Genomic DNA, 15,990 nt, shown 5'->3' on the forward strand with positions numbered 1-15,990 from the left:
AAATTTTGCTATAACAAAATGCATATGAATTTTAAACTTATCCAGGTTTAATAGATTAATTAAACATAGAATTCACAGTGCACTTGGTACTTCTGTTTGTGCTCAGATATTTGCAAAGTGACCTCAGAGAGGGTTGGGATGGTGACATATAATCATAAAATTGTGATACCTTCTTCCACGTCAGAAAGAGGTAAATTTAAAAGTTTTAATTCTAGAGGGGTGGGGGCAACAATTCCCAACTCTAAAACATTTTCCAAGAATATGAATTCTGAGAAACAGCGTTTTTAGCAACATATATTTACACTACTGGTTAACTAAATGGGCACATAATTTTTTTTTTTAATTCAAAAGTTATTTATTTAAAGGATAAATAAAGACAAACCTTCGATCACCCACATTTTGAAGTTGCAGTTAAAACTTATTATACAGTTTATAATACTTTCCACAATATAGTAAATATATATTCTAATTTGCTCATAAATGAAACATTTTAAAGGAAAAACATGTTCTTTGCAAGTAACATCACTCGTCTTGCCCTGGCAAGAATAATTATTAGGGTGCTTAATTTCAAGATTTTTGTTGTTGTTGTCTGTCTCAATTATCTTTTTCATGAAATATAGCATGTTGCAATATGAACATAAATAAAAATTAAAGGGAAAATCTGCTTTTGGAATGCAATAATTCAAAATCATCTCATTAAGAAGCACCTTTTAATATGCTGGTCTAAACTTTAACATAAAACCTAAACAGTACTTATTTCTGAAGTAGAATTTTCTCCAGTTTTAATAACTTCATGCAGTAATACTAAGGACATCAACCTGTGCTTCCTAGATTTTTGAAAGTGTTCTCATAATGTAATGAGTTCAGGTATGGCTCATTGTTAAGGTTGGGTGGACAGAGATTTCATGATAAACTGGCTACAAAAAACTAAACTCTTAATGACTAAATAATGGTTTGCATTTTGCTTGAGCCAAATAGATGTTTAAACCATGTACCACCACGTTCCCTGCTTAACATTCCAAAGTTTCTTTATTCTTCATAGTTTTCTAACGAACAAATAATTAGTTTTCCTGAGTAAGATTATAAAAAAGTTAACCCTTCTACCAAAAGTATAAAGACAAATAAAATGTAGACTCACAATACAAACTTTTTACATAGCATTACAAGTGCTGAGATAGACTGCTGCTATTCACAATGATTGCCCCACCCCTTAAAAGGACTGCAGCAAAGGGTTCATTTGTCTAAAATACTCTGCAGTACAGTAATTAAATGCTTCAGCCCATAAACATATCCCTCATCTATTGTGTTGCTAGGGAAAACATGAGCAAAATCTATCATTCGCACTTCTACATCCTCAATCTCTTGGCAACCAGTGGGAAGGTGATAGAAAACTTTTTCCAGTTGGGAAAGTACATTTCCGTTTAAATGTTCCTGTGACAAGCTTTTCCACCCATTGTCTTGTTCTATATTTTCACCTTTCAGTGAAATCTGACTGTGATGCTTTTTTGAATACATTTTTCTGTGACGAGCATACATCTTGGACAAGCTTTTGCCTACTGAAGCCTCTATTTTTCCATTCGTTTTGGAATTTAACACTCGAAAGTTATTATTATACTCCAGTACATCTGTGTCTGAAAGCTGCCCTTTGGACAAAAACTTTTCTGCCAAAGTTCTGTCATTTGATTTTGTAGTAGTTGGCTGAGATGAACCTTCATAAACAAACAGTAATGAGCTTGCATAAAAGTTAAGCTGCTTCTGGCTTTCAAACCACTGCAGAATACTCTCAACCTTCTGAATACTGGCAGCAATAGCATCTTTTCTTAAGCAGAATCCATTATGAAAAAATCTGGAAACTCCTATAAAAAGGAAAATATAAAAACACTGTAATATTTTATTATGACTATAATATCATTACAAACAGTTACCACTCGGGAACTAAACTCAGATACAATTCTTCAATTTTTCCCATCATCCCTTGCAATTAACTGAACAGGTAAGAATTGTAGTCAGACATAGAAACCTGGACCTCAACTTAATTTCTGGTGAAGATGCTCTTACTAGAAAACATTTAAGTGACACTTATGTAAAGTGAAATATCATATTTAGACAAAAGTATTTATTACAGATAGACTGGTAGTATAGTTCTCTCTACTTATATTCTCTTAAGGAATGTATTCCAAGATTTGCTTCATTCACTATGAATGATTTTATAGAAAGCTTACTTGGTTGTTAAGAGTCACATTTAAGAGCTAAACTAAAACTTGGAGCCATATCATAAACATTTTGAATGGTGTCAATGGCCCATTACCAAAATACCTAATCATAGCTGTACTAAATTTTTCTGTTCCTAACACTAAGTACGTCTTTTCACAAAAGTTAAGTTTCCTTTTGGGCTTAGCACTATTCCAGTTTGAGTGTATTATCCAAAATTGAGATTTTGAAATATTTTAATCTATCAGATTATTAGGCCACTTTTAAAATTATTTATGTTCCCCACTATGGGACAGAAACTGCTAAAAAGTATATTCAGATTAGCTTGGGAAATATTTTAATAAAGAGCCAATCTTCATATTATCTTGCTATTGGCCAAAGCAAATATTAATTAAGAGCACACTGTGGGATGTCTGTTTTCTACACATAAAACAAAAATTCTTCTTTAAACTTTTTACACTACATATAACCTGTTCCCCACCTTAGGCAGAGCTAAGAATAAACTTCCAGTAGAATAGTATTTCCAGAAATCTAGGATATCATTGCTTTTATCTTGTTCATAAATATTTTTAGAAGAATATGCTAATAGATTTATTTAAACTACTTTTAATGCCACCTGTTTACTCATAATGTAGTTCTAGAAGCTAGTAATACATAGCTCACTATAAAAGGGAAATTTCAATAAAAATAAATTACATGCTACAACACACTTTAAAGTCTCTTATGTAACAAGCAGTTTCAATATACTATGATCTATATACTATGATTTTAAAGACAACTTCTAGTTCCAGTGCTTAGACTACACAATTGTTTCACAGATGTTCATTTTTATTTAAGTATATTAATAAATTAATGAAAGTGTAAGAGGACCATTCATGACTCAGTGGGATTATGATGTCAATTCCGTGAATCTAAGGTTCATTTTTTTAAAGATTTACTGTGAAGTGAATCATACCAAAAGAGAATTAAAATAAAAATCACTAAAGAATTATTTTTGATAACTGTGCAGTAATAAAGGCATTGAAATGTGGTTTTTCAATCCTTACCATCCTTTAGAGTTTCTTTTGTTAAGCTTCTTCCATAGTGCTGGTTTTGTGTCTCATAGCTATCAGAATGAACATGATAAACCTGTCAGAAAAAGCAGTGAATACTAAAAATGAATATTCCTTGACCTAGTGGATTTGATTTCAGCAATGGTTAATGACAGAAAGATATATTCATATGAGTCATTCTAACGGATTTTTTAAAAAACATGTCATCATTTCAATAGATTCTGAAAAGGCATTTAACAAATTTAAATCCACTATCAATGAAAGCTCTTTAAAAAAGAACAGGTGAACATTTCCAATGTGAAAAATTATATACCTCAATCTACCAAAGGTTAGCCTCAAGTTTAAAGTGAAAATAAAGAAGCACCTGACCTAAAATAAAAGAAGCTTCCAAAAAAAGTATTCTACCACAATGTCTCTTATCACTACTATCCAATATTATTCTAGAGTCTCTAGCAAATGCAAACAGGCAAGAGAAAAAAGTTAGAAATATAATCACTTGGAAAGGAGGTGATAAAAATGTTATTCTTTATAGACAATGGCTATATATACTGAAAAATCAGCTGCAAAACTAATATAAACAATAAAAACTTGAAATGGTGACTGAATACAAATTAGTAAACAGAGCCTTAACTGGTGTGGCTCAGTGGGTTGGGTGTCATCCCACATACAAATTAGTAAACAGAGCCTTGACTGGTGTGGCTCAGTGGGTTGGGTGTCATCCCACAAACAGAAAGGTCGCCTGTTTGATTCCCGGTCAGGTCCGAGCACTTGTCTGGGTTGCAGACCAGGTCCCTGGTTGGGGGGATGTGAGAGGCAATTGATAAACATTTCTCTCCTTCCCTTTCTCCCTCCCTTCCCCTATCTCTAAAAAATAAATCAATAAAATCTAAAAGAATAAAAGAAAAGAAAAAGAAAAGCAAATCTTTACCTTTAAAAAAAAGTAGTAAAGACTTCCCGGCCAAGATGGAGGCATAGACAGACACGCTGCGTCTCCCTCCACAACTAAGAAGGAATACAACTACCTCAAAACTAGAAATAACCAGAAGTTCCAGAAAATCAAAGTGCATGGAAGTCCAGCAAACAAAGATAAAAAGAAGAAATACTCATCCAGACAGGTAGGAGGGGCGGAGCCGGGACAGAGAGGACACGGTGTGGTGGTGGCAGCAGCGGCAACAGCAACAGGCAGGCGGAAAGCAAAGTTACACGTTTTAAAAAATCAGGAGGTGTGGACACCTGGGAAGCGTTCCCAGCTCCTCACCAGACTGCACAGCTCACAGTCCCAGCACCAGGGAAAATCAAGCCTCATTGCTTTTGACTGTGCAAACCAGTGGGGGTTGGGACGGAGACAGAAACTGCTGGTCTCTCAGCAGAGTCCGCTTGTTTAAAGGGCCCCCACGGACCTAGAACATCCGCAGACCCACCCACTCTGGGAATGACGGCCAGGGCAACAGCTAGAGGGGTGGCAGTCCAGTGTGGAAGTGGGAGAAGTGCCTGGAAAGGGGGTGAGCACTGGGCAAGCAGCATTGTTCCTCCTCAGATGCCTCCCCCACATACAGCGTCACAACGTGCTGAAACAGGTCACCCGTTACTGACGAATCCCTAAGGCTCTGCCCCTTACAACGTACCAGGAGCGACAGCTCTGCCTGGGACATGGAAGCAAACAAACATAGGAGACTTCCAGCTGAGATGGAGGCCTAGACTGACACACTCCGTCTCCCTCCACAGCTAAGAAGAAATACAACTACAGCAAAACCAGAAATAACCATAAGTTCCAGAAAATAAATGGAAGTCCAACGTATGAAGTTATAAAGAAGTGGTGCTTGTCCGGACAGGTAGGAGGGGTGAAGCCGGGGAGGAGAGGTCAAGCTGTGCTTGCAGCGGCAGCTGTGGTGATGGTGGCAGGACAGCAGTAAGCACAGACACCTGTATTTAAGGGGAGGTGAGAAGAGCCTGGGGAGCACCCCCAGCTGCAGACTAGACCCCTCAGCTTGCAATTCCAAAGCCGGGAAAGGCAGACCTCCAATCGCCTTGGACTGTGAGGCTCGGAGTGGGTGGGGACGGAGGAGGAGGTTCCTGGTCTCTCAGTGGAGAGTGAACTGCAGGAATCCATCTTGGACCCCACCCCCACAGAAAACGCCAGAGGGTGGTGAGAAGGGTCACCGGGCTTGTGACGAGTGCACGGGGCTCCACCCCCTATAGGGTAGAAGGTGTGACAGCCCCGCCCAGGAAGCAAAGGTAAACACAAAACTGTCAGGATGGCACAGATCATGATAGAGATCCCGGTGACGCAACTGACCAGACAGCAAATATCTAACCTAAGGGACCAGCAGATAGATAATCTTTCTGAGGCTCAGTTCATAGCTTTGGTTATAAAAATGCTTACAGACCTAACAGATCTTAAACAAGACGGGGAAGGAATGAAGGCTAGTCCTGCTGAAATGAACAAAAACACATACGAAACTAGTGGTGAGGGCAAGAAAATCAGGGATCAAATCAACAAATCAGAACATAAGGAAGGAACAAACAGTCAACCAGTGCAGAAAGAGGAAATAGGAAGTGAGGAAAATGAGGAGAGGCTCAGAAACTTATCGGACAGTTATAAGCTGGCCAACATTCGAATCACAGGGTTGCCAGAAGGCGAAGAAGATGAACTAGAAATTGAAAAATTATGTGAAAAAATAATGAAGCAGAACTTCCCTAACTTGGGAAAAGAAATAAGACTTACAGGTCCAGGAAGCACAGAGTTCCAAAACAACTGGACCCAGAGAGAACCAAGACACATTATAATCAAAATGTCAAAAATTACAGATAAAGAGAGAATCTTAAAAGCAGAAAGAGAGAAGAGAATTATGTACAAAGTGGTCCCAATAAGACTATCAGCAGATTTTGCAAAAGAAACTCTGCAGGCAAGAAGGGACTGGCAAGAAATATTCAAAGTAATGAAAAGCAAAAACCTACAATCATGACTACTTTATCCAGCGAAGCTGTCATTCAGAATAGAAGGGCAGAGAAAGCGCTTCCAAGACAAAGTAAAACCGAAGGAGTTCATCAGATCCAAACCACTATTATATGAATTGTTAAAGGGACTTGTTAGGAGAAAGAGGATCAAAACTATGAACATTAAATGAAAACTATATCACAACAACCAACAACAGAAGCTAGGGAACCAAAACAAAGGCAAACTAGGCAATGAGAGTGGGAAAAGAATTATAGGTATGGGGAACATTATGGGGGGAGGTCAGCTGGGAGGGGAAGGGGGAGAGGGAGGGAGATGGTACAGGAATTAAGAAGCATAGTAGGAGGGAGTGGAGTAGACAGGAAGATGTTGAGAAGAACTATATGCACAATCAATGGGCATGGACTAAGGGGAGGGGATAACTGGAGGGAGGGATATCACTGGGTGGGGGGAACAAAGGGAAAAGAAATTGGGACAACTGTAACAGCATAATCAATAAAGTGTATTAAAAAAATAGTAAAACGGAAAATAAGCTCTATACTAATATATACTAGTATATAGAAATATATATATTAAGTATATATAGAAGAAAATACTAACATATATACTAATAACTGGTTAGTAACATTAAATAAAGGCTTCATTTACAAATGTAACAAAAAAGAAACAAAATGTAGAATACACTAAATAAAGGTATAATCTATACAGGCAAGAAGAATGTCAAATGCCTTGCAACTGAATGTCTTTTCAATAAGACAGTCTTACAGATGTAGAGACTTGTTTGTGGGTTATGTTACATAAATTAACATGTGTTTTCTGTTTTCAAAGGGCATAAGCCTATGATCTCATTACCTGAGTGATTGTCCTGTCTGCATTGCTGCCTCCTGAGACTCAACAGTGTGGCTGAACTAAGTGGCTGGGTTGGTGAAGTATGGGGTGGTCTGTGGGCTTCACTTTAAAACTGGTTTCTCTTTTCTATCTTAATGGCTTGGACAGAAAGGGCCCAGAAGTCTGAGAGGGGGGAAAACCTAAGATATTTCCCTCAGCCCAAACTAAGTATAATGGGCAAAAGGGTTTTGGACAGGTGAGATGTGCCTGGCACACCTTCCTCCAAAGAAGCCCTTCAATGTGGGACATTGAAAAATTAATACCTGCCTTTTGTCATTTAGTGGTTATGGACTGAATGTCTTTTAACCCTGTTGCCAAATCTGTTGCCCCCAGAATAAAACAAGGATGCCAGCCTATTAAACCAAGCATACCATTGTCCGGGGACAGCCAACTGACCTGAAGTCAGTTGGGATTGTTATTTTTTATTGTTAAAATAATTAAAAAATTTTTTAAAAGAAGAATATATTAAAGGATGAAGCAGGAGAGCTTGTATGTACGACCCATGGGCATGGACTTGGTGGGGGGATTGCTGGAGGAGGGGCGGTGCTGGGTGGAGGGGAGCAAAGGGGAAAAAATTGGAACTACTGTAACAATATAATCAATAAAATATTTTTAATAAAAAAGGTATAATCTATATAAAGACATTTTTAACAAATTCCTAAAACCTATACAAAAACACACACCATGGTCTGAGAGAGGAAGACTCAACATAAAAGATATTAATTCTACTTAAATTAATCCACAACTAAAATGAAAGTATAATGAAACATCAACAATTTGTATAACCACATAAGCTGATCTAAAGTTCATATAGAAAAGCAAGAGTAGCCAGGAATAATCAAAATGAGATTAATAAGGAGGGACTAACCTTGCCATCCTTCTAGATATTAAAACATACTTCATCTATATTTTTCCAACTTAACTATGGAATAAATGACAATTATAATTGTACATATTTAAGGGTACAATGTATATTGTGGAAAGCTTACCAAGATCAAGATACTTAACGCACCTCTCGCATCACATGGTTTATGTGTGTTTGTATGGTGAGAACGCTCTGGATCTACTCTCAGCCAATTTCAAGTACACAATACTGTATTATTAATTATAGTCACCATGCTGTACATCTTATAACTGAAAGTTTGTATCCTTTGACCTATAGCTCCCATTTCTTCCTCCCCCAAGTCCTTGGAAACCACCTTTCTAATCTGTTTCTACGAAATCAGCTTGTTTTCTTTCTTTATTTTATTCCATATACAGGTAATATCATACAGTATTTGTTGTTCTTTGTCTGACTTATTGTACTTAGAATAATGCCATCAAGGATCATCCATGTTGTCTCAGATGGCAAGATTTCAAATGCTAATAGGTATAGCATTTCTTTTGAGGGTGAAAAAAATGTTCTGAAGTTGAATATGGTGATGGTTGCTCAACTCTATAAATATGCTAAAACCAATGAATTGTACACTTTAAATGAGTGAACTGAATGCTATGTAAATCATATCTCAATGTTATTTTATTTTTAAAGTATATTTTATTGATTATGCTATTATAATTGCCTCAATTTTTTCCTTTGCCCCCCTTCACCTGGTACCCCCTTTCTCTCCAGCAGTCCCCCCCACCCTTAATTCACGTACATGGGTTGTGCATGTAAGTTCTTTGGCTTCTCTATTTCCTTTACAATTCTTAACAGCCCCCCACCCCCGTCTATTTTATATCTTTCCCCCCATTCCCCTCCTCGCTAATAACCCTCTACATGATCTCCATATCTATAATTTTATTCCTGTTCTAGTTGTTTGCTTAGTTTGTTTTTGTCTTTTTAGATTTAGTTGTTGATAGTTACGAGTTTTCAATGTTATTTTAAATAATACAGTATTCCCTCATTCATCGCGGATATTACATTCTAGAACCCCTGCGATAGATGAAAATGCATAGGAAAGGGAAATTAAGTAGGAACCTTACATTTATTTTAGTATTTATATATATTTTAAGGCTTTATAAACCCTTCCCACACACTTATAAACTGTTCCCAGTCCCTTATTAACCTTTTCCACACTTTTATAAACACTACTTAAGTTCTTAAACATATTCTACCCTCTTAAACCTACCTAACTTTAACAATATATGTATACAGTACCGCAAAATCCCGCGATATAGCGAAAAATCTGCGATAATTAAATATAATATTTTAAAAATCCCGTGATACAGTGAGGCCACGATAAGAGAATTGAGATATAGAGAGGGACTACTGTATATCAAACAGAGGAACCTCTATTTGCAGAAACAACAGATGCGGTGCCTTATTTATTTATCCTGTGTATGTAACCTAAGACAACAGAAACCCAGTGAAGAGTTTTTCTTTTAAATACTCATCACTTTTTAAAAAGATGTTATTTATTTATTTTTAGAGAGAGAGGAAGGAAGAGAAAAAGAAGGAGAGAAACATCAACGTGTGCTTGCCTCCTGCACACCACCAACTGGGTACCTGGCCCTCAACCCAGCATGTGCTCTGAAGGGGAATCAAACCTGTGACCCTTTGATTCCCAGGCCGGTGATCAATCCACTGAGCCACACCCCAGGGCCCAGTGAAGAGTTTCTAATAGGTGATGCCATGATTATGTTGCAATGTTTGGAAAACAGATTTGAGGGAAAAAAAAACTGAACTTGAGAGATCAATTAACAAACGAGTCTGGAGAAGGATAATGATGATAAAGGGATTTTAGATGCTTGGGAATTAAGATCAATAGGTTTGATGGATGGCTCTGAGAGGAAAATGGCAACTACACGGTATCTAGTTTGTAAAATTAGTGATGCCATTTATTGAAATAAGGAATAACAGAGATTTGTTGCTATTGTTTTAGTTGGTTGTGAGACAGATGAGTGCATCACTTTTTTATTATTAGTTCTAGACGTTTTTAAGTTATCCAAGTAAAATTCCTAGTAGAATCTTAGCTATACAGATTAGGAGACCAATGAAAAAGCTGAGACTAAAGCTATGCCCTTGGGAGTTATCAGTGTAAGTGAAACTGAACCAAAAGAACAAAGGAAGAACTAGAAAAGAGGGAGGCAGTAAAATGGAATAGTGTAAAATACTTAAACATTTAAAGAGTAAACAGAAAATAAATGAGCTGTCAAAGAAAACTACAAAGTAATCTTTGGAAAAAAACAGGAGAGGGCATAGTGTCATGGACACCAAGAGGAATGTTTTGAGGAAGACCTAGTCAGCCTTGAAGCTGCTTTTCAAAGTGGAGTAAGGTGAGTAATGAAAATGCCATTTGCATTTAGTAGCATGAAGATGTCTTTAGGGACCTTAGTAAGAAGCCAATCTGGATGAGGGAGCAAAAGCCAGCTGGAGGTTGAAAATACTAAGTGGGAAGTAAGGTTATGGAAATAACTAGTTTGGTTGTGAAGAGGAGGCAAGTTAAAAGTGGATTTTGAGGAGTTTTGTTTTTCTTTAATTGAGTGATCTGTACATACATAAAACAAAAGGAAAAGAGTCAGGAAAGAGAGCTAGAAGTTGAAGATTTAACACAAGAGAGAATCAGTACTATTAGATTTCTGAAGAGGTAGAAGGGAATGAGATCCAGAAGGCATAGGGAAGGGCTGTCCTTAGGATGGAAAATTCTTCAATGTGACAGGAAGGAATAAAGAGGGAATGAACGCACTTGCAGGTTGTGTTTGTATATTTGTTGGCAGGAAATTAAAGGAATTCCTGTCTGATGGCTTTAATTTTTTCTGAAGCAAGAAGCAAAGTCCTCTGCTAAAAGTGAGGAAGAAATTGGGAGGGTAAGATTTGAAAACAGTGAAGGTTTAATTAGTTGCCCAGTCAAATTCCCGTGGGGTGTTTATTTCTTGTTTAACATTATACCATTAACCTTTTTCCCTTTTACTATATACCCACTGCATCAACAATTTCTTTGATCAGAATGCCAAGTTCGACTGTGCTGTTATAACCATCACATTATCAATCCATCTATAACGCTTCCTATTAAAAACTCCAAAGATCCATTTATTGTCTTTTATGATGAATTTTAAAACTATCCCATCATGCTTATATAGGTACACAATCATGAATCAATTTAACTTCCTCACGTCTAGAAGATATACTGAATACCATTTGTTTAGAGAATTTTGTTCTACATTACTTCTTAAAAAAAAAAAAAAAAAATCCTCACCCTAGAATATGTTTCGCTGATTTCAGAGGGAGAGAAAGGGAGAGAGAGACATCAATGTGACAGAGAAACAACAATCAGTTGCCTCCCATATGCACCCCAATCAAGGATCAAACCTGCAATCCAAATACATGCCCTGACTGGGGGACTGAATCTGCAACCCTTTGGTTTATGGGATAACACTCCAATCAAATAAGCTACCCAGCCACAGCTCTACATCTTAATTATGGCTTATTGTTGGCAAAGATGGCCTCAACAATCCTTCTCATCTTTATGCACACTGCCATTTGTATTGTGACTTCCCTATTCCCACTATCAGAAGTGGAGTCTATTTCTCCTCCCTACCAATAATATGGACTGACCCTGTGCTATACTTTGACCTATAAAATTCTGGAAAGTAACTTCCTAACCTAGATTTCAAGAGCCCTTGTAGTTCCACTTGCCCTCTTGGATGTGGTACATGAAGAAGTTCCAGCTAGCCTCCTGCAGAATGAGACCACATGGAAAAAGGCCCAGACTCAAGCGTGAAGTCATTTTTGACCATCTAGCCTCAGCCAAGCCATCAGATGAGTGCAGCCACATGAGAGACCCCAGGTGAGGTCAGCAGAACTGTTTACTTGAGATCAGCTCCAATTGCCAACCCACAGAATCATGAGCAAATTAAACTGCTTTTAAACCACAGTCTGAAACAGTGACCTAATTTTAGTTTTCCTTTTCTATTTTAAAAATATAGAAAAATTACTGAATATATAAACTTAGCACTTTTCTTATGGGAAAATCATAAATAACATTTACATATCAGGTTATTTAATGTTACAGTTAAACTTAAAGCTTCTTTAAAACAAAATTACCAGAGTTGGAGTCTTGAGGGTCAATCATTCATAATATTATTTATTAGTCAAATACTAAGTGTCACAATCATTCCAGACACTGACAATATATCAGTGAACAAGAGATAAAAAATCTCTGCCCACACTGGGGAGTTATAGACAACTGAATTCCAAAATATATCATTTTCTGATATATCAGGATTATAATGACATCCAGAATTTTCAAGAAAAGAACATGTAAAGAAAATGTGTGTATCATTACTAATAATCACTCTTACCCGCATGCCAAGCACCAAGAACCCAATCTCTTCCATTAATGGGTACTTGCTGACCTGTTGCTGAATCTTCTCAGATGAGGCAAAAGGATCATAGCTTTTTCGCCCTATCTTTACATCCATTATACAGGGCTTCTTAAATTTATGGGTCACATCTTCCAGTTTTAGGTATAAATCTGTTATTAAAGAAAAACTTTCATTAGTAATAGGCAAACATATTACTACTCAAGTAACTTCTAGGGAAACAAAATGAGGAAAACTTAAAACTGAGAAAAATATTTAAGCAACTCCAGACTCAACAATTAGTATAAATATCAGAGAGAAACTCTTGCAGGAGGTGTTTAAATAATATTCAACCATAAACAAAAGGTATTAAGTAGATATAAGGTCTCCAAGGGCATTAAAAAAAGGCAATGAGATTACTTCAAAAGCTGTTCCAGAATGAATTCCCTTTTTAAATACAATTTATGTCATGTTTGCCTCAGCAGATCTCTTAGCATTTTAGTAATTTTTTTTAAAGCTTATTCTTCATTTAAAATTAGTAATAGGAATAAATCCTTCCCACAGAATATACAATAGAATTATGGGTTAAGAAAACTAAATCAGCCCTGACTGGTATGGCTCAGTGGGTTGGGCGACATCTCGCAAACCAAAAGGTTGCTGGTTCAATTCCCAGTCAGGGCACATGCTTGGATTGTGGGCCAGGTCTCCAGTTGGGGATGAGAGGCAATGAGTTGATGTTTCTCTCCCTCCCTTTCCTTCTCTTTAAAAAATAAATAAATAAGATCTTTAATAAAGTAAATCAATCCAATAATGGCCACTGTCAAAAAACTCTCCACTCTCACTAGTCTCAAAAGAAAAACAAGTAACTTGCTTTTTAGAATACAAATATCCTCAATCCTCAAATTCATTTATAAACCACTTTGCTAACCTGCCTACATCTTACTACAGAAAATTACAAACAGCTATTCAAGTAAAAAATTATAAAATCCTCAGTTATCACACTAGCTGAACTATTCACAGTGTTGGCTTGAAAGGAAGAGTCCAAGTACACAGAGAAAAGGAAGGAAAGAAATTCTTCCTCCGTTTCCTGGGTGAAAGAATCTTCCCAAAGTTCTGAATGATAATGCAATCTTAAGTTATAAATACAACAAAAAATATTTTTCCTAAAAGCTTTCCTCGAAGACAAGAGATTATATCTGCTTTTGATCAAAGTAACATATAAAGTTAGAGAAGATGTATATTTTCTACAAATTAAATAAAAGAATACCAGGAAGAAAAGAGAAGAATTACCCTCTACCTTTTCCACTGTCCCACTATAGACTTGTAATTATTGTTTTACAAACCACCTATATTTTTATTTATTTGTTCTAAATCAATATTTTTTCCAATTATAGTTTACATTCAATATTATTCTGTATGTTTCAGATGTACAGCATCTGAAAGAGTATGATGTTTCAGATGTACAGCAAAGTGGCAGAAATCATGTACTTTAAAGCCCCCCATGCCTCAAGCACCCATCCACCTGAACTCGCGGTCATCACAACACTACTGACCATACTCCCTGTGTTGTAATCCACATCCCTGTGACTATTCTGTAACTACCAATTTATAGTGCTTAATCCTTTCATTGTTTTCACCCAGCCCCCATAATCCCTCCCATTTGACAACTGTCAGTCTATTCTCTGTATCTATGAGTCTGTTTCTCTTTAATTTTGTTCATTAGATTCCACATATAAGTGAAATTATGGTATTTGTCTTTCTCTGACTTATTTCACTTAACATAATACTCCCTAGGTCCATCAATGCTGTTGCAAAAAGCAAGATTTCATTCTTTTTTATGGTTGAGTAGGATTCCACTGTGTATATGTACCACAGCTCTTGTTATCTACTCATCTATTGATGGGCCAATAAAACATATGAAAAGTTGCTCAGCATCACTAATCATCAGAGAAATGAAAATCAAAACCACAATGAGATATCACCTCACACCTGTTAGAATGGCCATCATCAATAAATCAACAGCCCTGGCTGGTGTGGCTCTGTTGGTTGGTCGTCCTCCCGCAAATCAAAAGGTCGGGGGTCCGATTCCCAATCAGAGCACAGGCCTGGGTTGCAGGTTCCATCCCTGGTTGGGGCACATGAAAGGCAACCAATCAATGTTTCCCTCTCTTTCTTTCTCTCACCCTTCCCCTCTCTCTAAAAAAAAAAAAAATCAATAAACATGCCCTTGGATGAGGATTAAATAAATAAAATCAACAAACAAATGCTGGCGAGAATGTGGAGAAAAGGGAACCTTGGTGCACTGTTGGTGGGAATGCAGATTGGGACAGCCACAAAATAGTGTGGAGGTCCCAAATAAATTAAAAACGGAATTGTCGTATGACCCAGTGATACCACTTCTGGGAAGACATCTGAAGAAACCCGAAATGCTAATTTGAAAGAATATATATATATATGCACCCCTTTGTTGATTGTAGCATTATTTATAATAGCCAAGATATGGAAGCAACCCAAGTGCCCATCAAGAGACTTGTAATTTAATAACTAAAACTAGCAGTTATTAAATTATAAGAAGGAAGTCAGTGCTGAACCAAAAGTGAGAACAACCTTGGTAGGGGTTTGAGAAAGCTTTAAACCCCTTAGCTTTAAGAAATGAATTTAAGGATAAGAAATAAAGAGATAAACTGTATCCCTTAGCCAAAGGAAGACTCGGCAGAGGGTGAGGGGGTGGGGGGGTATGACTATGCAGAAAGAACTAGGTGCAGTCAAGTTCAAATATGACAAAAAAGGAACTGCAGCCTAAGGGACCAGCACTGGCATATAAGAAGGAACCTTTCACATTTTAAAGAAAGGAGCTCACAAACAGACATCTTCAGCAGGATAAGAGATGACAAAAGGTCTGGGCACAGATATGAAACTGCTAACAGTGAAAGGTAATGGCACAAGTGGGAATATACCACTCAAGGAAATGGAAAACCCCTCACCCCAGCTTCTGTGCTTTAAAAACTCATCACAGATTGGATGAGAAGATAGGAAGGGAAGCAGCACAGGACAGTCCCCTTCAGATTCTCTCCTCCCATCTCCAACAACCTTAAGCAAAAGGGAAACTGATTCATCCTCTCTCTATAGCTGTATAAAAATTTCAGTAATAAGGCTTTTATTTCAAATATTGGGAAAGACTAATTAGATCCTAATACAATAGATAACTGCATTCAAAAATTTATCATCACTAATATCCCTAACTCATGAGACCCTAAAAGTATTAATGAGGGGAGGCTCACTAATGAGAGTATAAAGAAAGTGAGTGAAGACCTGGCAGCTGTGGCTCAGTGGATTGAGCGTCAGCCTGTGAGTCAAGTGTCGCTAGTTCAATTCACAGTCAGGGCACATGCCTGGGTTGTGGGCCAGGTCCCCAGTTGGGGGCGCGAGTGAGAGGCAACCACACAGTGAAGTCTCTCTCCCTCTCTTTCTCCTTTCCCCTCTCTCTAAAAACAAAACAAAAAAAAAACAATAATAAAAAAATAAATAAATTGTTTTTTTTTTAAAAGAGAGTGAGCGAACCTAGCTGACTATCACAGCATCTATATCTCAGTATAGGGTCAT

The 15,990-nt window shown here is 37.2% G+C and overlaps 1 protein-coding gene across 2 annotated transcripts in view; it reads right to left on the reverse strand.

Moving 5' to 3' along the window:
* Positions 1–270: 270 nt before the first annotated feature.
* Positions 271–15,990, reverse strand: part of IPMK (inositol polyphosphate multikinase) — a 49,994-nt gene continuing 34,274 nt past the window's right edge. Inside the window, exons 4-6 of one of the 2 annotated variants that reach the window (XM_090278048.1) lie at positions 12,442–12,560; positions 3,258–3,339; positions 271–1,856 (exon numbers count right to left, since the gene is read on the reverse strand). In XM_090278048.1, the coding sequence (XP_090134174.1) occupies positions 1,234–1,856; positions 3,258–3,339; positions 12,442–12,560 (824 nt within the window). In that variant the 3' untranslated portion in view covers positions 271–1,233. Of the gene's footprint in view, positions 1,857–3,257; positions 3,340–12,387; positions 12,561–15,990 lie in introns of both variants that reach the window. The other variant, XM_090278047.1, reaches the window with a different exon arrangement.

This window comes from Furipterus horrens, unplaced genomic scaffold, assembly GCF_987537825.1.
Source record: "Furipterus horrens unplaced genomic scaffold, mFurHor1.1.pri manual_scaffold_5, whole genome shotgun sequence".
Classification (NCBI taxonomy): domain Eukaryota; kingdom Metazoa; phylum Chordata; class Mammalia; order Chiroptera; family Furipteridae; genus Furipterus; species Furipterus horrens.